Source organism: Acanthaster planci, linkage group LG02, assembly GCF_054643075.1.
Source record: "Acanthaster planci isolate LZ-2023a linkage group LG02, COTS_SCS, whole genome shotgun sequence".
NCBI classification, from domain to species: Eukaryota; Metazoa; Echinodermata; class Asteroidea; order Valvatida; family Acanthasteridae; genus Acanthaster; species Acanthaster planci.
In genome coordinates, this window is record NC_141778.1 from 35,707,641 (window position 1) to 35,733,794 (window position 26,154).

The 26,154-nt window shown below is 38.7% G+C and overlaps 2 protein-coding genes across 10 annotated transcripts in view; one reads left to right on the plus strand and one right to left on the minus strand.

Moving 5' to 3' along the window:
• The window catches only part of ofd1 (OFD1 centriole and centriolar satellite protein), a 197,881-nt gene that overhangs the window by 85,683 nt on the left and 86,044 nt on the right, over positions 1-26,154 (plus strand). For 3 of the 6 annotated variants that reach the window (XR_015424319.1, XR_015424317.1, XR_015424318.1), the window contains exons 26-27: positions 715-861; positions 8,267-8,327. The gene's annotated coding sequence lies outside the window, so the exon portion shown is untranslated. Of the gene's footprint in view, positions 1-714; positions 3,373-6,176; positions 6,315-8,266; positions 8,575-26,154 lie in introns of those variants that run through there. The other 3 variants (XR_015424321.1, XR_015424320.1, XM_087132892.1) reach the window with 3 other exon arrangements.
• On the minus strand, positions 3,136-24,658 carry LOC110985945 (proteolipid protein DM beta-like). 4 transcript variants are annotated; one of them, XM_022247434.2, is made up of 8 exons: positions 24,571-24,658; positions 24,051-24,113; positions 14,798-14,987; positions 13,213-13,372; positions 10,225-10,360; positions 9,532-9,626; positions 6,789-6,854; positions 3,136-6,587 (listed from the first exon to the last, which is right to left on the minus strand). In XM_022247434.2, the coding sequence occupies exons 2-8, from the start codon at positions 24,055-24,057 to the stop codon at positions 6,420-6,422; spliced, it is 822 nt and encodes a 273-aa protein (XP_022103126.1). In that variant the 5' UTR covers positions 24,058-24,113; positions 24,571-24,658; the 3' UTR covers positions 3,136-6,419. The 4 variants fall into 4 exon arrangements, with proteins under 4 accessions (XP_022103126.1, XP_022103124.1, XP_086989030.1 ...); XM_022247432.2 differs by lacking the exon at positions 24,571-24,658 and having other exon boundaries at positions 24,051-24,386; XM_087132904.1 differs by lacking the exons at positions 24,051-24,113; positions 24,571-24,658 and adding an exon at positions 18,275-18,293.

Consider the following 26,154-nt stretch of genomic DNA (forward strand, 5'->3'; position numbering starts at 1 on the left):
CATAACATTTGGTTCATTGCTTATGTGTGGGTCGTAAACCTTAACATAAAGTTAGTGCAAGCGTCCAAATATTTCTTATAGAAAATACCTCATCACTGATGTGTGTTTGGAGAATGTACATGCAGTTAAACAAACCAGCTTGCTGGATACTGTTGTGGAACAACAACTCTTACTGGCAATATCTTCCTGATTTATCTAGGGATTTAGATGGGATTCATGAAATATAAACATGTATGGGGATTATACAGTCTGACTTTAAATCCAATAACATTCATGTTTGTTACTGTGTTCCATTGACTGTGCTCCATTGCTGGTTTGCTCCATCCATGAAGTGGGTATTGGTGTCAGTGAACCAATGTTGGATCACTGATGTCAATCGGTGATCCCATTGCTGGTTTGCTCCATCCATGAAGTGGGTATCCGGTGTCAGTGAACCAACACTGGATCACCGATGTCAATCGGTAATCCCATTGCTGGTTTGCTCCATCCATGAAGTGGGTATTGGTGTCAGTGAACCAACACTGGATCACCGATGTCAATCGGTGATCCTATTTGCTGGTTTGCTGCATTCATGAAGTGGGTATCAGTGTCAGTGAACCAACACTGGATCACTGATCACGATTCAGATCCCAATGAAACAAACTGGCTGGTATTGGAGCACACTTACAACTCCAGCTGTGGTATTTATTGTGTTTTCATTGGGTTATATTACAGAGGGCCCTGTATATAGCATACCGAAGTCTTCTGGATCAATCTTCCAGACAACAGGAAATCACATTTGTCATTTGAAGGTCACATGATAATTAAGGAGCTTACTCATGTGTTTCTGTTTGGCTGTGGAAGTCCTACAACACTGGCAAGGTAGAGTTGTTTTCTTCTTCTATGTAGTTATTCCCATGCCAGTCAGTGTTGTGTTCAGCGTATCCAGCTTTTGGTGGGGGGGGATGTAAAAGTGAATGCTGCTTTGGGTTCATTCAATATGTTAGGGGCAAACTATTAAAGCCCTACTTAAAAACTCAAAAATCTGTCCGGGCAAGTTGCCTCCCACTTACCCCCAAGCTGCACACACTGCATACACCACGGACTGTGTTTTACCTCGTGGTGGAAAACACTTGAGCATACATGTAGAGTGCAATGTGAATGAACAAGGGCACTTGGTTCACTTCTAGGACACAGATGTCTGTCTGTGCACATTCACATCATAGATTGGTATTAGTTGTATATGTATAGATACCAAGCACAACATGGTGACGACATTCAAGGAGTTATATCGGAGGGTGGACAGAAAAACTGAACATTCAAACAACTGAACTGTTTTTAGTTAATGAAAATTCTTATCTACACCTGATGCTTTTGAAAGTTAAGTTGAAGTTGTGCATTATTCCTTTATTTCATTTCTTGTATGGTCGTCGTTTTTAATGTCAATGGTTGGAGGTTTGTTGAGCCCGATGAGTAATAAGATGTATTTGGAGAAAATCTAGTAGGTCCATGTAGCTACATTCCTCTTGGCTACTTTGATTAGCAATCTCCATCATCTCACTGCAATTTGTGCCTATTCGCTTCACTGTGCTAAGCTTGAAGTTTGGACAATTTAAATTTAAATTATCAGTTGTGCCACGTTTATTTTGTCAGTGTTTTGATTGATTTATTTGTGTGTCTCTCTGTTGTATTTACATGTAGATACCGATCCTTCTATAAATTTAGGGTCTGACGTGTGACATTTTTCCTTCCCTGTTACACCTGACCTGTGCAATTTGACAGATTGATTTCAAACTATTTTTATTTGTTTGGCAGGTAATTTGCATTACTTGATCACTCTTGGAAATGAAAGAATGTGTTCTAAACTTGCAAAATTATGTGCTAGATCTAACAGCAACAGGATCAAACTTGGACCCCAAATTTATAGAATATCCCATATATATACTGGGGGTCAACATAAAAAGTAAATCGAGATAAAAATTACATGATATGCATTGTCAGGAATGATGGCCATGGCACATTCAACTTATGAGGTACATGTAAGTCGCAAAAACAAAGCAAGATTAGATTAAGGTACATTCCTTGTTTTCAAGAATGCGTTCTTAAAGCAAAGGCATTTGGTATTCTTTACACTTGCATAGTTGAGCCTTGTTAATCACATATGCAAACTTGTCACAGTGCCGATTTCAGTACCCTTAACGTCAGTCTAGTTTGTTCTGTGTCAGTAACATCACAAGCTGTATGCCATTGCAAATAGAACAATTCTGCCCTCTTTAGAGATATATTTCTCTTTCCAGTACAAAGTAGTTTCGCTATTACAGTAATTTTTATCTCGGTATACTTTTTATGTGGATACCCTATATAAATTACACGTACATTGTTTGTATACCATTTTGTGATATAGAAATTATTTTGTAACAATTCTAAATTTTCTTGCACATTACTTGGAAATTTACACTGCATTTATTTCAAAGGGCCTACTAAACACATAACAACTATTCTGTCCTGTTCATAATGGAACTTCTTACTAATTGTTGAGTTGCACAAACGAGTATTTAAATCATCACTTGGATATTGCTCTTTTTTTGACACTGGGGTTTTTTAGTTACAGGAAGTGAATTTTTGGCATGAAATGTTCCTCATTATATTTGGAGTCTGAGCTTCAGGCACTTTGCTGTATCCATGTAAGACCATGATGGGTTGGGTAAGACAGGTGTAGTTCATGTTTACACCTTGTGCTTCTCCTTGAGTGTATGTCCTACAGTCATAGACTGATGCGAGTCATTTATGGAAAATAAGAGTACATGCTGCCAGAAGTCCATGTTGAATCTACATGAAGCAATCAGATGCTAGAGAGCTGTGTTTATGAGGTCCAGGTTCAGTTAGTGTTTGCTTTTTTTTTCTAAAGTAAATTCCACATCTGCATATCATTTTTATGACTGAGTTTGTCATAATTGGTCTCGCAAACACTTTTTTCTTTTGATTTGGAGTCTGTCATTCTGTCTGTTAAAGAGCCATTTCAAATTGGAATGTAGTTTGGAACTAAAATTACATGGACGTGGAAATAAGCTTTCCTACTATAGTGGCAGTGTATCCTTAATGGAAGCAGACCAAAGCTGTATTCATGAAAAGTAATGAATACTTACAGCAGAACAGTCAGATTTTAAAGACATTTATTTGTAAATAGCATAAGAATGAATGCAAACGTATTTGTACAGTAGCAGTTGAACTTAAAACACCGCTTGTATTGAATTTAAATAATACAAGATTCAGAATATCCTGTACAGTTAACAAGAAACATTACATCTATGTTTGTACAAATCTTCACGTCAATACACTGCTTCAAAATAAATACTTTGTTGAAACCAATTTCTCTATTCTTTTCGTTTTTTTTTTAATATTTCTGACAAATTGAGAGGCGTAAGACAAGCAAAAGGCATTTTCTTAAACTGTTTTGTGAAAGTTTTTCTGTGAATATTGTATCATTGCAATATTTTGAGCAATAATTCATTTTTGCCTTTCTTCTTTGTTTGAAAGGCTATTTTGAGGCAAAGTTTAAAGTTTGATCAAAGATTTCAAGCTCTCTTTAACAAAAATTAAAGTTAAACCTCAATGCATGCTATTTCAGGTAAAACATAATGGCAAACGTCACATGATGACTATTCTTACGAATTTGCAGTGAAAGACAACATTGAAAATCAAGATCATCGTGTGCATGACAAATTATTTGCTTCCAGTTTTAGCAACATAGTTGAGTTGTTTTTGGAACTGAAAATCTGCAAGTATACACAAATTGTTTGCTGTTGTCAAACCAACCAAGGTGTTACTGGAATCTTATGATCTTCTGGGCATATTAACCAAAGTTTAGTTTCAAGATAAACTGAATGGAAAAATCTCAAGAATTACATCTTAGATGAAAGCACCATCATTGCACAACACAGATCAGAACACTTGAATACTATACTCGTAGTTAATCAACTAGAATGCTAAGCAGTTTCATCTACCCATTTCTTACTGGTTCACTATTGTAACTTGTTCATGATTTGGAACACACCTTGCACATCACTATCAATTTACTGTACAAAAGCTGGTAACAGCTAAATGATTTGATATCATGTTACAAGATTTCACAAGTGCCACAAACTGTACCAAATCTTACGAGTAATCAGTAGTTTTACAGCATTCTAAAATAGGTTTTTACATTAGAAGGTTAAACATATTCCGATTTTCTTGTCGAAGGCTAGTTGATGGAATATTGACATGATTAATGGGGGGCTCACAGGAGAGATTTTGAAAAAAAGTAGCCCTTATGTATCTTACATAAACCTTTGTCGTTTGTGTTCTGTTCTTACAAAGTTACTTAGAGGAAGGGGGCGGGCTAAGAAAACTAAATAAAAAGGGTGTCACTCAAAGTACGTGAAAATCGATTTTCCAAATCCAGCAACTTTGCTGGCGACGAAATTATCCAAATTATTAAAGATTACAAAAAGGAATATCTGATTGAAAAATTAACATTCTGGTAAGTGGCAGCATGGTGGCCAAGACCAGAATATCGGAGATGTTTTGTCTTTAACCTTGTAGCGCTAATATATATACTGAGTGACAGAACAATCCAATTACATCAATACATCATTTGACAATGAACAGTAAGAAACTTAGAGTGTCCCAAAAAGAGATTGGCGTAGAGAAAGTGCAGCCAGAATTCTCTATTCCTTAGTTCATTACCACATCGCAAATCTTCTGCAGGTTAAACTTGACTACTTTTTAGCTTTGTTTTGGTATTTAATCCTTGTTTCTTTGTCGATTGTTTGGTTTTCGTGTGTACATTTTTCTCTGTATTTTATTTGATTTATTTTACCTGGCCGATGCAGTAAACATCACAAGAAGGTCACCAATGTTTTGGGGACACCCTTAAAATTCCGAGTGGTTACACTTCATTACAAGACTGGGAAAGCACATAGACTTTGTTGAAAAATGGGATTCCCTGAGTGTCATAAAAACCTTGAATATGACATGACCTTGACTAGATAATGCTATGTCCTACGATACTCATATTGATGTAAAAATGAACATGTACATGTATGTACATGTAGTCTGGCAGATTGTGAAAACATGCCACGCTTCTGTGATACAAGCAAGGTAATGCACTTAGCTTCATATTTCTTTGTACTGTCGGCCTTCATTACCAAATTACTCTCTGTTGAATTGCCCAGGTGAAGTTACAACACTCCCTTCAAATTTGTTAGTGCACACTTTTTCAGAAACTTGTTAGAAATACCAAGATAGTGTGAAAGTTTTTAAAATTCTGTAACTTCATATAAAATTTCGAATCGAATATTCAAGAATTCTTGGTCTGTCAAAATAACTGGAGTGTTTCCTCATCAAAGAGATGCTTGTAATTGATTGTTGCAGATGTTTCGATTGAATGTAATTGAGACTTATTGAAGCGTGGTAGGCTTTCATAGTATGACAGTCATATGCACCGTAGGAGAAACCAGTGAGGTGTGTCATATAGTGTATCACTCAGATTCACACAGGAAATTGACTTTGAAGACCCAAGTCAAACCCCATTGATGCAATGCTACCCAATACGGATACACTTCAAAAGGACACTTCAAAGTATTAATAAAAGCTTAGTTTGTCTCAGCACAGTTGAACATACACCACCATTGATTTAGCTAATATACATATATTTCAATACTTACTCATCGTAGTTTTACAATATCCATAGAAACTGAAAGCTCGAGTGTTTTTGTTTACATTCACGGCAAGTGATTAACTATGTAATCGAAATTATGATACTATCATAATTTCAGCTTCTACATCTAAGCAAGGAGACCAAATCATGATCGATGTTGGGGGATCTGTATCTACAGTTTATTCTAATTGTCCTACTTGAACAAGAACAATCCAGTTTACACGTATTTTTACAAACGTTCTTTTTTAATAGAGGTAAAGGCTGCCAGTCCATTAAGGCTGTCCTCCTACAGACATGGCATGTCGCCTCTTAGCCAGCGTCAGCTACGTGATATTGAATGAACGACCCTGCATAGCAAGCCTCTTATCACTGAGACATCATCTCGCTTATGATGTAATTCAAGATAATATAAACTGAATTGTAGACGTTAATTCTGCTTCATCTGAGCGAACATCGCACGTACGGTGTGTAACAAGATTTTCTGTAACTTGATTTTTAGATAATGGTAGTCTTGAGGACGAAACCTTGCATTATGAACAGCACTCACAACCTGTAGCTGTATGCTGTAATCAACCGCATCACTACACCACCCACATGTAGTCATCAACGGACTAATTGATGGTTAGCAAGCCCCTCAAAGATTCCCGTGTTGTAGTTGCCAGGCATCTTGGCCGTGATTTTCTTAATCAGATGATGCAGTTCCCATCCGAACTACGTCAATCTTTGGTCTCCTGGCCTCGCTTCAGAATCGTGTACTTTCATCATGAATATTCAGAGGTTCTTGCAAAGGGATGTCAGAATCGCCATATGCACGGCGGTAATCATTACCATACTTACTACGAGTCGGCTGGTTACCACTCAGCAACTTCTGGTAAGTGTGGTTGGCAGATAGAGCCATCAAGAAGTGAATCTGTATCGGGAAACAGTGAAAGGTTAGAATGTAGATTCAAAGTCAGAGGATAGAAGTTTGAGATGACCTGTAAAACGTTTGAGAAATTATGGTTTTTAGAGTGGACTGGACGAAGCCTGTTGTTTGAACAAGAATCATTTTTATTTTCAGCTTTAATATTCGTGTATTTATGCAAATGTAGTCCATTAGTCTAATTCTTACCAGAGAAATGACGATCATGATGCATGAAGCCATGGCCAGAAAGGATGACAGCCAGATTGATGCATTCTGTAGAAGACAATCATTTATATTTATATTTCATGCAGGTTCTTGGCGAGTTTCAATAATTCTTTAAGTTCAGCTGGATAAATGACTCCTTTTGATCAAGTCGGAACTATCATGTCCACATGGAATGCACAAGGCATAATTCATTTCTGATTTGGAATTCATTTTGAAGTTCAACCCAAGCTACACGCATGTACACGAACGTTTAGATATTGACCAAGCTGCCTGAATGTGGCTCCAAGTCCAACGTCTGCTTTCAATTTGGTCATGGGATGAGAAACTGCACTCGCGAGATTTAATTTCGAACCGCGTCGCTGTAAATCACTTCTATTCGGAGTTGAAAAGTACCCATTCTGCGTGGCAAGAAAAGCATTGGTTGCATCATCAGTCAGTTCAGTTTACGTTTGTAAAATGCTTTTGAGAAATTAAGGAAAAATTAATTCAGCGTAACAACATTGCGATTGCCGTGTAAAACAACAACAAAACTTGAACGCTTAATCCAGCCGCTGATTGAGGCCATATCTTTGTTGGTCATTTTAAAGACAAAATAAATAAGTTTAAAAAGTGAACACGGATTGAAACGGAGACTGGACGCGACTAATACTTGAACCGCAGGCAAGGGCGTTATCAGCATTCAGTCTCCTGAGCCGGTCTTATTAAACGTTAGTTTCAGACCGACCATGTAAGCCTACATACTTATTCCCATTCCCAGAAACAGTTTTAGATTTAGTCAAAAGAAGTCAATATAGGCCTACGACAAATTCCCAAGGATTTTGTTCAAAAATTTTACTTTCATTTTCCGGAGCACCCCCACCCATTTGATGATACATTTTTGGTGCAAGTAGCCCAAAAGAATCTCCTTATATGGACTTGGCGCGCGTGGCGAGCTCTGCGTGCCGCGTTCTGGATGTCGCGTGCATACAGCTTTACTTCTGGCCCTAATTATGCGCTTGCATCTGCGGATGGGTGCACAACTTCCAGTCGTCATGATACACCCCCTACATGTGTACATTTGTTGCAGAAACACGTAGGAAAGTCACACAAATTTTGTAGTTATCAGTTGACTGTATGAAATAATTCGGTAACCCAAGTTAGAAGCCATCACAACATGTGACGGTACCACGCTTAGGGGGAAGTGTTTCACGTTCGTTACATGCCTCTTTGACCAACAGGTTTTGCAGGTACACCTTAAGATGCTTACGTTATTGTCAAGTCTCCGTTGGGCCTGTCTTCATCAATGCATGTGGATTTATTACACATGTTACATGTAGTGTTATAGCTAATGGAACGACACCGGGTTATTACAGTCATTAAGAAACTCATTTATCGAGCTGGATTGCATTGTCACACTCCAGAAGAGATCATGTTACCAATTCTGCAGTCTACTACAGGGTATTTATCAAAATCTATCACAGGAAATGTTTCGTCTGGCAAATCTATGACTTCGGATTATCGTCCGAGTAAGAAGTGTAAAAGGTAAGTTTCTGTCGATGAATTCATTCTTCATAGTTAAAGAAGGTATTTTTAATTTGTTCTTGCACGTATTTAAAACCTTTATCGGCACTAAAACATTAGATACAGATGTCATCATGAACGTTGAAAGAATATAGTTTTTGAAATGGAAAATTCCATTTTAGAATTAAAATTGAGTCGATCCAGGTATCAGAAGTAAACAGCAAAGCACTAAGTGAAAAATAAATATAAAATGAAACAGTATTTATCATTTTCTATAAGTGTCGTTGTGTTAAATTTTCGTTTTGTCCCCACTTAACCTTACTTGCAATTGTTGTGCCATTTTAGGGACATTTCGTTGCCTTTCATTCTTAAACTAATGTACTTTTTCAGGAACCCTTGCATTAGAGCTCTTTCTGCATTTAGATTTGCCATAATGTTAACTGTTTACCCTATTATATTGAACAGAAAACCTTTCAAATGAACAGTGTCTAACAAGGTTGCCCTCATTTGTCAAGAAATCCATAAAAAATTCCCCTCTCTCCCACTTGATGCGTTGCTTATGAGTAGAAAATGATAGCGTCTAATCCCAACAATGAGTGTTCAGCACTATAATACAATTGTCGCTTTAATGCCCGATGGTGCCTGCTTCAATATCTTGTTGATTGACAAATTTCATTAATTCACCATGTTAGATTATGTCACCGAAAGGATAATACATGTACATCTGAGTATTTATAAGTTTGAATGTTCTTCTTAACCAAATGAAATACGGATACATATAATATTTAATGCCAGCATAGTTTGTCAATTCCAAGTGCCTTTTGGGTATTTTGCAACTGCTCATGAGGTGATGTGACGTTCAATATAGGCCATAGAGTTCCAGTAGTCTGAAGTCTTGCCTCAAGTCATGGAATCACGATTAATGTGCGAGGAGCTTTGTTTCAGACTTCCATATGGATTTTAATCAGTCAAGTGCTTCTCATAAATAAGGATGGATCCAGGACCAATTTTTTTCGGGGGGGGGCTGTGTTAGCCGGCCAAAAATTGAATTTTTTTCATGCTACCTCATATGACCTTTCTGAGAGGTGAAGCAACTCCAAATCGTGTTTCGTGTTTCAAACCACTTTTCTCTTTTTGGGGGGCGGGGTGGCCCCGTAGCATCTCCCTGAATTTAGAATCTCTCTGGATCCACCCTCAGTAAGGAACTTTTTTTTTTGGTCGTCACCTTTGCACACAAGTTCTCCATTTTTTTCCCGCACACTGGCATCACGTAATCAGTTAGGTTTTGGGTGGCCGTCTTCTCAACATTCTCAACCAGACCTGCATATACAAAAGGACGACTATTTTGTAAATTTTAGAATGATGACAGGAAAAAGCCTTCAAGCACAGCATAGGAACTTGAAGTCTGAACATTGTGAATTTTACGTGTGTCAGTTGCTACATAACTGTAGCTGTCAATGTGACTTTGACCTTTAGCCTATACTGCGCTTGACAGGCAGCTTGTATCTCAAGCAAGAAAAGGTCAGGTAATTATCATGATGTCGTTGGCTGCTAGCTTTCCCAGCCTTCTGTTTAACAGATAGTATATGCCTAGGGGTATCAGAACCCGGAGCATACCAGATGAACTGGATCCTGCCGCGATGCAGACAATAAAAGAATCGTATTTGAGAAAGCTAGTTAGATCCTTCAGGAAGGATTTCTTCTTTGGAAATGATGTTAGACAACTGTGATGCATACACTGGTATTTTGGCTTTTATTGTTGCTTCAGAAAATCTGGTTTTATGATCAAAGATTCTGTCCTTTAATTAAACAGCAGTTGGCCGAATTCTGTGCATTGTAATTGACCAGACAATGACTGAATTCCGTGAACTGCGGTGTAATGAGTGTAGAAACTGTGTCAAACGGAAGATTAACTCACCATAGTGACCGAGATCAATGCAAGTGGATGATGTCTTACAGTAGGAACGAACCATCAACATGAAAGTAAACGGCATGGCTAGGACTACAGTCAAAGCAATCCAGACAGCACATAGTACGTAGGTTATCATGATCAGCTAGAATAGAAAAGAACGGAAATTATCAATGATTCATTGGTGTGGTTGGACAGGTGTACCATGTGTGGTGCCTATGCAACAGGATTCTGAACAACATACATGTGCATTAGAAGTTGGGATTAGTTGGATACATGTCAGTATTGATGCTTGCACTACAGCTAGACCCAAGACTAAGTGTACCATTTCAGACCTTAGTTGACAGAGCATAGTTGGAGTGAAACGCGTGACCCTGTTCGTGCCTGTAGTACTGCAAATATTTCATTTATACTACCAAATGTAACTAGAATGCGCAGTATACAAAGTATACAACGAATACATCATGAAAAATAAAAGTTAAGGAGAACATGAAGATATTGTAAACATCGTAACTGTTTGGAATCACTGGCACCATGGAGGTAATGAACATTCAATATATAACATTAATCTCTTAAAAATTATGTTTCACCTAATTATCATAATGAAAGCGTCCGGGAATATGCGGCTTCTTGTTACGGCAGACTAAACTTGACAAATATTTCCCCTATATAAATATGGCAATAGTGCCGTGTTATCGACAGAGCAGTAATAATTTCCAGCACACGATCTTGCCATTTCTGCCTGCAGCACAACACATGACCGTGATCTCTTCAGTTCTGGGCTTACGAGTGCTAGCCGTTTGTTTGCTTCTTGACTTAATACCGTTGTCATGGCTCACTTATGATCAGTAGGTCTACCCTGCTGGCCATTATTCGAAATTTCCGATACCATCAGAACAAACAGCATTGGATATAAACAGTTTTTGACAGGGCAGCTACTTTTGATGAAGACAAAATTCAGGGCAACAAATTTGCGACAATAATCGATCTTCTCGTTACAGTGAAAATCAAACGTGAAACATTGATAAAGCGATACACGTTCGTATTTTTAAAACACGAGCGGTCGCAATAATTGTATACCATGCTCTTCGACGTTTATATGTTTAATATGAAGCCTGTAATGCCTAATCGCACAGTCGCACGGCTTGCGTTTAGAGCTCGCGAATTGGAGACGTAATTGGATTGCAGATCAGTTTATTGACAGGAAAGTTCATCTTGCCAAAGGAGTCGCAGCGAGTGCACACTATAGCATGCGATCGAAGTGTAGGAGCTAATTGAAAGAAAACAATTCAATCCAGAATGTTAGAAGCTGACAGGCAAGGACAGGGCTGCTGTAGATGGACGTGGGATAGATGAAAAGCATTCAAATGATGCACTTGCATGCCTCGTCACCCAGATTCTTTTTTTAATGTAGTTTTTCCCACGCAAAAAAATTCGTCAGATTGGGAAGATTCATTCAATCGTACGAGAGCGGTGTGGCTAATGCATTTGTTCAAGAGTTTCGTTTCGAGAATGTATACATTCAAAGTCGCTTTCAGACGTCAAATTTTGCTGCAACCTTATTCAAAGTTTCACCGTTATCTTTAAAGTTTACCGTTATCTGTAAATTTTAAATGGGCATTTAAAAAAATAAGAGCCACATAAATTATGCCTGCGAATCGGCCGCAAGCGACTTCGTTCATTCAAAGTTTCTTATCGTCGGTGAGTTAGGGTTTAGCCGCCTTAACAGTTTATCGTCATTTCTACCTTTATAGAATCCTTTGTATTACTTTCATTTTAAAACCGTTTTTTTATATGTTTTAGTTACTTCTCTCATATTCTCTTTTCCATAAAGCCTTGTCTGGTCTGAAAATAAAGTATCTTTCCAATTTGCTATTTGTCATTTTGTTTCATTCCGTTAACCAGTCTATTTCTCACAGCGTGCCATAACTTAGCATGAATTTTTCAATTGACTTGAGCACAGTGTCACCGAAACGTGAATGAGTTCAAGACCAACAGACAATCAAGTCCAGGCCATTGGCAGCTTAATCCCGCGGCCCACCCGGTGAGCTTATTCGAAATGTTCCAGTCTCGCGTGCAGGATAAGAGTGTAGCTTCCTCAGCGGTGGCCCATCCGCGGTGCCTTGCTTCAGTAAGTCCAGTAAAGAAGAGACTACGGTAGGTCCATGTGAGGCAGTGGCCTATAGGTGGGCTCCACAAGAATGTTTGAATGAGGAGCCTACTCAGGAGCCCACTACGAGCTGGTGGCGGTGTTCCTAGGTCTCTCCTCGTCACCTTCGGCATTTGTATTCTGACCCAGCCGTGAGATGTTTAAGGGCCATACCACAACATCCTAGTGTAGCACCAACCAACAGAATTTTCCATAGTACGTTCCAAGATCTTCGCTCTATTCGGCAGTTTTGGCTCAACCTTCGTCACAAACAGTGACCTTTTACTTTATCACTGAGCGCCGATGACAACACCACTGTCGTGCTGTAGAGCACTGTCCACGGCTGTCCCGGGTCTTAAGTTCTTAGTCAATGGAGTTGATCTAAGCTCCAGAGAACTTGTAAACACGTTCAACCCTCAGTTAGGAGTCATTGGGGTTGTATGCGAGCACCTTGGTCTTCTTAGTGTTGAGCTGGAGACAAAAAACAACCTTCAACTTCTTCAAGCGCTCCTTCTCCACTAATAACGATTGGACCGAGCATGCTCAACGGTATTTGAGACCAGAGCGATGTCATATGCCCTCCACGAAGTCCAAGTCGGCAATCGTCACAGTAAAGTGTGTGGGATTATGCGAGCGAATTGGAATGTATTGTACGCTTGAATCTGTTACTCATCACGTTTTCCTGCTAATGAATTTAAATGGTCGCATGAAGTAAATGACATACATAAACTGATGTTAAGGGTCGTTAAATTTTACGTAAAAGTGACTGACGCTTGATTGGAATTGGCAACTAATTTTGACGGTCGAATCTTTTAGTACCAAGTTGTAGAATGTGAAATGTCACTTACAATGTCTGTGCTGCACAAGCCAATGCATCTGGTATGTTCACGTCCACACGTGTTTTGTCCAGATGGGCCAGTCGTGAGGCAAGCAATCACTACCAACAAGATACCATACAAGCCCATCACAGCCACAGCAGCGATTAAAACCCAGAATAATGTATCGTTGCTGAAATTTAAAAGAAAATCATCCATGTTAGGTCACTGTGAGAAGAAAGAAGGGTGCAATGGCGTAACTAAGGGGAAGGGGCACGTGCCCTTTGCACCCCCCCTGCTAGACAAGCCGGTGGTCATCCCTGGGTACTGTCTAGTTATTTACCCTTTATTCACCACTGGAGAAGTCGACCAATAAAAAGGGATATATGTATCAAGAATACGGCCAGTGCGGATTGGAAATGATAGTCATTATAGTCTAATACAAGGTTACAAAATCGTCGGTATGATTGGCCTGATCATATGCCTAGATTGGGACTTCATTGTGACGTTAGGCCTACAAGGGATTGGATTGGAGTAGTCATTTGTTTTTGGTGCTTATTTTATCCAGCCATGTAAATTTTCGACAGAGAAGAGTTCAATTTAACAAAATCAACAAAAATATAACGCTTTAACAACCAAAATTATATAAAATTAAAATGCAGCAAAAAGGAACTCTGCATTATTAACGTTGAATTCCCAAGGGGTAAATATGAACTAAAATTTACAATGAGAATTCGTATTTTGAAGGCTGGATACGCGCACCATTGCAACCATTTCTTTCTATACCCTTCATTAAATATTTTTAAAGAAAATATCACAAATTTATTAATTATTACCGAATGTTTAAATGACATGCAATGTCCTTGAATTATATTTTGAAAATGTCATTTTAATTGCTTGGCCCTATCTCAGAAAACTCGCTATGTTTTCGTTTACGAAAGGGCCTTTTCTGATAATAAATCAATCATAGGCCAGACTTACTTATCGCATATACTTCAAGAATACACATAAAAAACTACCCCACTTGTGAAAAATTCGCAAATCAGATTTCCCCTGATCCAATTTAAGACTGGATAATGAAAGGCGCTCGACCTTTATCTAATAAGGCTAGGCCTCAATCTCCTACATCAAGTCAAATAGCAGTACGGTGCCACCATGCTATATCTTGAAGAACTAAATAGGTTTGGTCAGTAGCCAATAAAATTCCTTTCATTACAATAATTTAAGTAGCTTATAACAAACACAATATGGAATCATTTTAGTGGTTCACACACATTCAAGCCTATAACAGTTTATGTGTATTTGTTCAATTGAAAGACAAATAATAGCAAGTTACCTTTTTTGCAGGGTTTGACTTTAAAAGGAGCATGCTCCTCAAACCCATGACCAAAAGGATATTTTGCCTGAGTCATTTCCTGATCAGTAAAAAGACAGCAGGGACTTGGGTGAGGTTTCATTTCTGGCATAACCTTTAAAAGTCAGACAACTCAGCCTCTGCATTTAGATACTTTGTACTGAACCTTTCACAAATTTGCGTAATTAACAACATTGTTAACAGATGCAATCAACAAATGTCTTCGTGTTCAGACATCTTAAAAACGTACAAATTGAAACTTACCCTTCAAACAGTACACTGTTGCTATTGAAATTTGCGTCGACCGCGAACATCCTCTTAGCAACATCTCGAATATTGAGAATTTGATATGTCAGAAGAGCTAATCCACCAAATAGGAGAAGAAGAGCAAACAGTGTACCGTAGGGTACACGTTTGAGACAGCGGCATAACGCACAATCACAGCAGCCTCCCTCTGAAAGACAAGAACATTCAATCACAATGACTTGAATATCCAAGCAGCCCATACTGAAAACGCGTCAAGTTGTTCTGCCATGCACTTCGTATTGATGGACCAAAGAAACTCAACAGAACCATAAGTGCTCACTGTGATATGAGGAATCGTAACATTTCAGAAACTTTGTTATGGACAAAGTCGATAAGGACAAATTTGCTTTAGTTGATGAAATGTCAAGATTTTTAAATGACGTGTTGGAAATGATTTTTGTGGTCGGTGCAGTTATTTGACTTATTTTGGCTCTTTACTCTCTTGATTTTGTTCAAAATATCGCAAGCAATTTTCACAAAATGGAAAATGTTGCAGTCGTCAATCAACTGAATACGTTTGTCAGCTGGACTCCTGTGATTTTTGCACTACGTTTAAGCGTTTTTTACGTATTGTTTCAAAATCGGAGACGTTTTCGTTTTATCTCGAATGACCTCATCAGAAAACAAGTTAAAAGTAAAATAATTTCATAAACGAGATTTAATCCGCAACTCTTTTCACCAAACATAGAAGAGATTCAGGTTGGCGTAGTGCTTCTTTCCATCTCTTTTTTCACTTCTACCTTCGGCCCAAGTTTGATTCCCGGTTCGGTCAACATGTCGATTGGCATATCAGTCCATATACTTGATTCCGTGGGCTTTACCTAGAGTATTCGTCACGAGTTTCCTCCTGCCTTTCTTTTCATTGTCTCCTCTCTACAGGTTTCTTCAGGCTTATGAGCCAAAGTGCCTGGGGCGCTTTTGAGGAATCCTTGGTGTCATTACCACAAAAAATATAATCATACAACCTTTTTTGAAGAACTGCATTAATTTTTGTATTTAACGCACTCACAGAATCTGTATCAATTTAGATTTCAAGGAAAAAGACCTGTTTGAAGAATGTAGTTGAGGAATGGATAATGGTAATTAATTAGCACAATCTTCACGATCAGTGTCTCAAAGGGTAGTAAAATATCGTGATCGTCTCTATTACCATTATGGTCATCGTAATTAACTTTTTGCCAACACTATTTTCACTATCGTCCATTGTTGTACTCATGTACACCGTAGCACCTCGTCACCACCATCTTTATACTCACCACCACCACAATCCCCTCTCACCATTCTCATTCTCATCATAGTACTTCTTAATATCTAGTCGTCCTTTTTCTCTTCTTCACCACTATAATTATACTCACCATCACCACGATCGCCTCTCACCATTCTCATTCTCATCATGGCACTTCTTAATGTCTAGTCGTCTTTTTCCTCTTCTTCACCACCATCATTATACTCACCATCACCACAATCGCCTCTCACCATTCTCATGCTCATCAAAGTACTACTCAGCATCTAGTCGTCCTTTTCCTCTTCTTCATCACCATCATCATACTCTATATCACCACAGTCGCCTCTCACCATTCTCATGCTTATACTCCGTAGTATCCAACTATCCTTTTCCTCCTAACCATCTTTATCATCGTCGCCCCTATATCCTCATCGTTGCTATCCTCACATAACTTCACCATTTTTATACAGTCCACAATATCCTCCTCGGAAGCTTCTCCTCATCACTACTACCATCTCCATGTCATTGTCGTACTCATTAATTTCCTCTTCAGTATCTAATCGTCCTCTTCCTCACAACCAAGCTGTCGTTGTTGGCACCACTATTGTTTCCATAAGTACTATCAGCAAACTCATATTCCGTGGCTATATCAGTAGCATTCATAATCAAACGTCGCCAAGATGCGAGTTTTCATGCCTGGTTTGCTGGGATGTCTTTGAGCCTTGAAGTCTTGTCTTTTCTGGTATTTTTCCTTCTTCTTCTGCTGCCTTTTCTCTTCTGCTTGTACAGCTTGATAGGCATCCAAACTGTCATCAGATTCCCTTGCATCTCTTGATTGACCAAGTGATGGGCATGGATTTAGAGTAAGATTACCAGCTGTGAGGTAACGATGCGCTAAAAACATTTTGTCTTCTGAGTCTTGCGAGCAGCTTGTCTGTAGGAGATGATGCTGTAAGGTGTGGATGCGTACATGGCTCAGATTTCACGATCACATAGCGATGAAGCGGAAAGGATGTGCAGAGGTGAAATGTCCTCGATTGGTGACGCCGCTTCTGTTGTCAGCTGCTTCAACACAACACCTCCCTCAAGCTCGACTTGATTCAGTCGGCCCGGCCAGACATCAGTCCACAAATTACAATTAAGGATTGCCTCACTTGCCCAGGAAATGGGAAATTATATTACGGGAAATTGATAAAGGCCACTCCGTGTCTGGCCATGGGGTGCTTGCTTACATTATTATAATGCATGACAACGGTTGGTGGATATATTGAATGACGTACAAAAAACAATCCACCAATGAATTCTGCTGAATGTTGATGTGCCAGAAGAATTCATATTTGGTTGGGTCATTATTTTAATAACTGTTGCTTTTTATATTTTCAAAAGCTCATCAAGGATTTTGAAATATTTCACCCCGTGCTGCAGATTTGAACATCATTAAGATTGTATAGCATGGCACGTTTACCCAATGGTAGCACAGTTTCATTTCGAGATAAAACCAGGACCGTTTGCTCATTACTGGCCCAACACAACAAGTTTCCAACTACTGAAAATATTAATGGATTCGCTTTTGTGGTGTAGTTAGTGCTGTCAGGTTGTCATCAACTGCAACTTTTTCATGGTTTAAACACTGGATTAACTATACCCAAGAATCAAACTGAAAGCGTTGTTCACCCAAGTGTTACTGAATGAATATTTCTTCCATCAATGTTGGGCACCAGGTGAATCGCCTGTTTCGTAAACATATTACTCAATCACGTTGATTCTCACCTGATATGTGGGCAAACTTGTCTCATTTTACCCAACGGTTGTAGAAAATATTTGTTCAAAAAATGTACTACATGCATCCTTTTTTTACCCAGTGTTTTAATTTCTTTGCTCAATAGTGAAGCGATTTACAAGGTACCCGACATTGGGCAAAAAATTGCCCAGGGTTTTTACAGTATTAATAATAATATTTAAAAAACAACCACAAACAAAAACCCGTTAGCGCGTTTACAGTTTGGCCCTAAGTAGAAACTGAAAGGGACAGAAATGTTAAGAGGGATTTAAATAATATCCAAGGGAAGGTCCAAGAAACGACAACGCCTTTGTGTTGGCAACTTCTTACAGTGTACGACATTTATGTACGACATTTCTTTCGTGACAATCTCATTTAACTTAATTGTTTTTCAATTAATCAGATTTTGGATATCTTGTAATGTACTCACCCATTGTACCCGTAAGTATCCGAAAGTGCGTCAGAAAAAAAATGCGCAGGTATTCCAAGAACTGTGGTATTTGAATCACAACGTTTCCAAATGGAAACCATTTTTTCGGGATTACTGTATAATGCGAAGACTGGCGTGCAGGATAGTCCATTTCGAAGTGCACATTGACTCCAAGCGGCCAGAAATACTCCGTGGCTGTTACTTTGCAATGAGAAGTTCACTTTCTATATTTGAAAAAGTCCACAAACGAAACGTAGGTTCCATACAGGAGAAATATTCCGCTCGTATATTAAACTGAACCTTTGTAGGCCTAAATATTGGCCAAGAAGCTTTGACAAGTAGCTAAGACGGAGTGCGATGTGCCCTATAGATCCATTCCTCAGTCTTGCGTAGGGGAAGGAACCTTATTTCCGATCTTAATTTGCTATCAGAGGGTATTCCCAGGCAAGCAGTGTGAAAGGTTGGACACTGACTGGGTTGACGGATTCCCAGTATCCTTCACTCCCGGTCCAGTCATGAAAACAGTCATTCATACTCACTTTCAAACACCTTTGACCCCGACTGTCTCTGCCTGTCATTTGATGGGACAAAACGTTTGGCCCCCGTGACTCGTAAATTTCTTGCTTAAAACAAGCAATGTGTAGTTCCTTGTATTTTTTGTTAATAGGTTTTCCCAGCCAATTTCAGAAAATGTGTAAATGAATTAGTAATGGCAGCATTCATTTTCGAGCAAAATGGAATGAACATTCAAATCCCTGTTTCTTTTTAACAATTAACAATTCTATTTCAGTGAGGGTGCATTCAGTCGTATAAAGTCAGCGTTCCTAATATTGCACTGATTTAGAACGTTAACATTCACCTTTGCGCGAAACTGAATGCACCTCTGCAGTCCTGCATTCATCTTGATTTGAACTCAATCTGTTTCGCAAAATATGCAGGCGATTTTGCGCGAAGTGTTATTTAAGGTATGCCGCGGTCAAGAATTGGAATTCGCTTGTGTGCTAACAGAAGTTATATTCTTAGAAGGGTTGAGTTGATTGGTTAAATGTTTGAATATTCATGATTTAAGTAACCCATTCATGTTGTCATCGGAAACTACCGACTATTGTACGAGTCCAAAACAACAAACACCGACGCTGGGGTAACCTTTCCTACTCGCGCTAAGTTTTTGCCACAATCACATAAAAGGTTACAAATGGCCTTCTTGCAATGGCTGAAAGGGAAGAAAATCATAGACTTTAATTGGTGTACAGTTTGAAAACAAACACACTCTCCTTCATGATAAACATTACATTCATTATCAAAGCGGTGATGATTTCTGTAACCCCAAATATTTCTAATCAAATTGAACGCAAACTTTGTGAATTTGAATTACAGCAAATGAAAATGAATACTTCAACCCGACGGTTTACGGTGAAAAGACAATCAGCAACGAATACATCAAATCGAAATCCTAATGACTTATTTGTAACGTCTTAAACGAAACATAATGCACATTCATTTATTTGAAGGATGCAAAACGAAGTCGAATGCTCGTATCCGAAAATGAAACCAGGTTTTAAGTCGTTTTCAAAATCCACGCCAAATTGAATATTTATTTTACGAATTAAACATCGCATTTTCCTAAACTAGCCGGGAAAACCTATATTTGGATGTGACATTTGCCAAAACTTAGAAGCACATCACAGTCCCGGACAGCAGTCCGTACGAGTGACACTGCGACACAAAAGACTTTCCCAGAAGGTCGGATAGTAATAGCGCCCTCGTACAATGTGACGTTGTTCTACGACCTCACTCGCCACTCCCTTTTCTACCGATTGTCATAACCGCGCACCGACTGAGAGATGCTTGACGCAAATGTACATGTACTTATAACGCACATTGAACGACCTCTCAATTACGAATGCATCCGCAGCGTGCAAACCTTTCAAAATTTCAACCAATCTTAGGCCGTGCCTGAAACGGGCATCCTGATCTTGGGATGATTTCACAGCAGAGATCCAAACCTAGCTGTAGAAAATAGATTTAGGTCCATCATCGTAAGAAGTGAGCTGGCGCCCTTTTCTGTTTGATGCCGTGCAGTTGACATGCATCTCAATACTGAGGAGCACTTAGGGGAAAATAGATATGTCGTTTGCTCGTTGATGCGAGGCGTCCGTCGTTGGCTATATTAGTCATTCTTCACGTCGTTTTGTACAGCGTCCCCGTGTCATTATGCAGACGCATTTGTTGCGCTGCCTGCATAATGTTGATAGTGTGATACACAGTCCCGTCAGCAATGCATCAATACAGTACGTGCAGTGCGATGATCGCAGCTACAAACGTTAAGAGCACTCGCCTTGTGAAGAATGTAATTTTTGTCCAGTGTGTTTGGGCCCCGGGAGTTATATTCATTAATTGCTTGAAATATATTTCCGAAACAGAAAGCTATGCAAGTTCATTAGTTTCATTATTTGCAAATAATACTTTTATGAGTCCGTCTACAGTTTACTCATCCATAGAGCTATGCGCCTTACTTGAAGCCACATTAGCATTTTGCATACATGCTTTTATATCTTACCAGTGAAACTGCGATTCTGTTTCATCTATCAGTTAATCATTTTGTAAATATTGCTCTCTATTAATTGACGATAACAAATGCGCCAAAACAGTGAACTATGATTCTCACATAAACCATCAAGTCCAGCTGATCGATGGAAAGTCCAATCCGGGATATGAAATTAATGCAAACAAATATTTCACTAATGATACTACAATATCATTACAGATGTGAGACCTGATTACAGGCTGACACAAAGATTAAGGGTGTAACATTCTTGAAATTGTCCTATCCCTGTTTCCATGAAGGTTGTTAGTAACTGCGTCATAGATAAATTTCAACACTTGACAGCACTTTACTGTTACCGCGCGTGTTCAACCGGGTCAGCGTAGAGGGCAGTATCGTGATTGAACGTGTGGTTTAATAATAATAATTATTTACTCGGTGGCGCCGGAAACGTTGAACTGAACACATGTCATTTCGATAAATAATTGTGATTATACTCATGCAAACAGACCTTTGAACCTACATCTTGATTACATACAACTTGAAATGGTTAATATTCTTTTAATGTCTTCGCTGATGTTAAACTCGATCGGAGAATAATTTTAAACCCAACTCCTAGTTCATGTCATTACAAACTCCATTACTTAATGTCCTGAATTGAAGTAATTAAGATTAAACCACTAACACGACGGTAATCACTGCTCTGATGGTATACAGCAGTGTGACCTTCCTTTGATGTTGTAAGCTTGCATACAAGCTACATCCATGCCAGATTTATGGCGGGAGACTTATTTAAGCTACTAATAGGATTCTATCGTTCGAGTGTAACTTGGATTTACGTGCTATGCACTGTTATAATGACAAATCACATCCGTGTGTGTTGGGGAGGTGTCTATAAGGACACAGATCCTCTTGACCCATCTGACGACTCGTTCAGTGGTGTGTTCTGTGCTGGATGCTGATTTACAATTGACATAAAATGACCAGTTTAGTTGAACTACTAATCACTAAAATAATGTAAGATGGTCTTTGATATGGCCAGACATCGTTACAAACTTTCCGTTTGTAAACATAATCACAACAAACATGGGCTTGAATTCCGGTAATGTTTGGCATACATCCCCACCACTTTGAACGCGGGTTCACACCCCCACTTTGTGAACGGGGGCTCACACCCACTTTGTGAACAGTGGGGCTTTGATCAGCCTCAACTTTTGATGTGCAAAATAAGGAAATTTTGGAAGTGCAAAGCAAAGAAAACATATATTAGGAGGTTTCTTCAAACTTTCCAACAGCCAAAAATGAGAACAAACATTATGAAAAGATTGAAATGTACCGTTTCGTTAATAAATGAGGTAGGCCTATGTGTCATCCTGCAATACAATACGTACGATGCACATCCGTATCGGTATCATGAGAAGTGCTGACACCCCCCCCCCAATTATTCCATTTGACTGGATTGCTGCTCGCTAATGTCTACCAGGAAATTGGATTGGAAAGTATTTGAACAAATTAATCAACTTTTTGGAATTTACACTGTAAATTTACAGCTCCATTTCTTTCTCATGCAGGAATAAGCAAGGAAAACCAGAGCTCAAAACGTGAATCAAATCGTTCACCGTGAGTTTTTTTTACCATGATCATAATTGCTCATTGTTTATTTTGAGTTTACGGTTTATTACCTGCCATGATTTCAGGAAATCTATATCTTGTGACCTTAAAAGAATTGTGTGTAATAGAAAGGAATCAATATTTTATTGGGTCTTTTTTCTATCTCAGCTTATTTGTTTACTGTCCTTATACCCAATATACGCGTAGGCCCCCCTACTGGCCTGGGCAATAGCAACTATTTATTCCTTTTACTGCACACTGATATATCCTACTTTGTGACTATGACCCATACTGCATTTCAAAATGTTCACTTGTAGAAATAACAGTGCAGTCTCTTCCTTATTATCCTGGTCAGATAGTTTCCCTTCACACTGGTTCGATTTGTAAGATAAATAATCCTTTCCGTCTGTTCCATGGTTTCTATTTCCTGCCTTTACCACATGACATTGTGTTTTCTACATGCATAAAATGGCATCAACTCGGTAAAAGGACCGTCAAGGTTAATAGTCAGTCATGCACGTCCCAGTTTTTGAATAATGCATTGTCAGTAGATCATGGACATATTGTCCAGCTAATGTTGTCAATCCACCGCAACTCATACATTGCCCTCGATGTAGTTTATATCCCTTTTCTTGTAGTATAATAGAACCAAAGGCTTTCATTACACTGAGTGTAATTTAAAGTCAAATATGGTTTGAAAAAGGTTTCATCAGACCCCAAGTTTATAAAACGCAAAACTTGATTAATGATAACAAATAACCTAATTGAGTGTCATCGGACTTGAGAGTCATGAAACTGAACATGACAGTGAGAGGCTCATTAATCCAATTAGAGATCAAATAAATTCCTGTGAGCAGTGTTATTTTGATAATAATATGTTTAAACATGTAATGAATTGAATAAATATAAAATACATCAGGATATGCTTGCAGAGGACACTGTGGGTTCGACATGAGAATCCAGGATATACACCGACACAAACTCCTGCATTTCCACCCTGCTCATCTCATTATCCCCGTACTCACTTATCTCTCGTGCAATTTTGTTTCATAATCCAAAGATGCCGTCACTGTTATCGTGTGTTACAATCGTTTGAATTCTTGACCAGTTCTGTTTATTTATCACTGGGAACTTATGATCATCAAGCTGTCGACGTTAAAGAATTTTCGGGGTCGTTCAGCGTTACAGTTATTTCTTCACTGCCATATTTTTGATTTAGTGCTTTACATTCCATTGTGAGTTTGTCGTTGCATAAAAAGCTCAATGAATTGGATCGTTGCACTCTACTCTCATGGCGAACAGCGAAATATACTCAGCTCATTGCAATTTGTGTTTGTGAATGTTATGTACAGATCAAAGGTGTAAGGTTGGTGTGTACAATAAACATAAACGCGACGCACGACCTATTCGTTCACATCGAGCGACTCACACTACAGCTTCAGACAATTATTGATCAAAGTGAACCATGCAGTGAATTGTGTGTACAAATAACAAGCTGGTGGCTAGGTCAATAAATACAGACCCGCATATCATACAGTATTCGTCTGTGTAGCCAAACTGGTTGGGTGCTTAAGAGGACAAAATATTAAAAAAAAACAACAACAAGAAACCGAAGCTTACCTTCCATTGCTTTGACTTGTTGTTCGACTCTGGGCTCAACTTGTAGCGGCTTTCGTGTTACAACTGAAGGAAATGTACACAAGTCACAATGATGGCCATCAATAGGATTATATCACAAGCCTGAAACACACCAGCGGATGTAACGTGTGCTCCAAAGTACGTCAAGGAACATAGAACTGGAAAGAATATTTAGGCTTTTAGCTGATGCAGTCTGCTAGTCTCTGTGTGTCTACACGCTGCTCCGGTCACACCCAATCCGAACGCATAATGCATGCTTCATCGCGTCGAGGCCACAGCGCGCGTGATTTGCATTAGACGAGTTGGCATCGTTAAAATAACCAGTGTCAGTCGTGAAGGCAACCGCTGCTTCAGCATCATCCCTAACGCTTTTCATATTTTATTCATGCTGTTTGTGAGGCTACTTTGCCCAGACCCTGAAATTCCAAATTTACAACTGGCAAGAATTAAGAATATTACACCACACACAAAAAAACGAGTGACTAAAAAATACATTGTATACCTCAATTCCAAGGAAACGATGAGATAGAAACAGCCCACTGCTTGATTATTATAATGGAATATGATTAGTACAATGATGCCGAGGAAAAAGGCTAAACCAAAATGCCAGGGATGAAAAGCAGCTAGCTCTAATAGGCCATAAAAATGATATACGTTAAAAGGGAAAGGGAAAATGTAGTAGGCCTATACAAATTTTGGGCTTTCTGTACGATTGCATTATTATGTGCATCACTTTAGGGTAGTTTTGTACAGTCTTTTAGTTATTTTAACACACATTTAAAAAATATCTTACAGAAAGATACTTCCATTTCGTCACGTTTTTTGTTGACCTTTAATGTGGAATTTTGAATTTGTACGACTATACATTTAACTGCGCAGAATAATTTATTATGACATCATTTTTGGTTTGTTCTTCCTTGCGACAACCTTATAGCTTATAGCCGGTCATTATGACATTTCAAAAGCAATTCGTTTTGTCACTGATTTGATCAAACGGGGATTGGTTACCTCGTGATATGCAGAGTTTCTTCTTGCGACGATCAGAGAAAGTTTTCTTTTTAAATTGGAAATTTGTCGTACACAAATAAGTGAAAGGGACTACAGACATGACACGCGTTTACTACAAGGACAACTTGCTTTTTATAACTTTTGATGACGTAATTAACATGAAAGATCTTCTTTTTAGGCGAGTCTAAAGGTATTAAGTTTTCACATTGTACTTCGCTGCGGGGTTGCCTAAATGTCGAAGTAGGGTAAATTGAAACAGGTGAAAACAGAACTCACATCTTACTGTAACCAAGCATAAATCTTTATGCCGCAATTTGTAATTTTGTATATACCACTACTATGACGTCATCAAATGCCAAATTGCAAGGAATTAAATGTCAAAATATTGACAGAATTTTGAGAGATTACTTTGCCAACATTCGATTACATCAAACCGAAGGTAAAATATAACAAATGGCAGGGCAATCACATTAACGCAATACAGGGGTTGATGACCTCGTGACAAGGACGCCTTATAGCGATGATCAAAGAAAGTCTTATTTGTTTGAATTTAATATCAGTTTGTCTTACTCATTTGATAGGATTAAAATATTTCATCAACCCGACAGATTTTATAAGTACAGAATTAAGATAAACAGATCTTCCATTTTATTTGACTTCTGGGTTATTTCGAGGTCAAAGTTAGGCAAATATCAATCGCCGAATAAACATCAAATTCTTTAAAAACACAAACCAGTATTTCCCAAACGGTTTAGTATATTAACGTGAAACCTGTGACGTATCCACCGGGGGGGGGAGAGAGATTGGGGAAAAGTAGACCCTGTGGAAAGGGTGCTGTCACCAATATTGGCGGGGTCGATGAATCTTTTGCGGATGTGAAAGAAAATGAACAGTTTTTCTTATTGAAAAAAATGCCTGTACGGTTCCAAGCCGTGGCTACCCGTTGGTTATGAAGAGACAAATAGACTCGTTAGTTTTCTTGTAACGGTTATGTCTTGCTGTACCACGTTTTGCATATTTTTTTCTACTGACGATTATCTATGCGCACATTTTGGGAGCAAGGCTTTAAGAACAGTGA

Excerpts from the sequence above, each read along its gene's own strand:
- LOC110985945 (XM_022247431.2), bottom strand. The coding sequence starts at position 16,968 with ATGTTTTTAGCGCATCGTTACCTCACAGCTGGTAATCTTACTCTAAAT. Across the intron at positions 13,373-14,797 it reads AACAGTGTACTGTTTGAAGG|CAACGATACATTATTCTGGG; the intron begins GTAAGTTTCAAT and ends TTTAAATTTCAG. Across the intron at positions 6,588-6,788 it reads TCATGATCGTCATTTCTCTG|ATTCACTTCTTGATGGCTCT; the intron begins GTAAGAATTAGA and ends TTCCCGATACAG.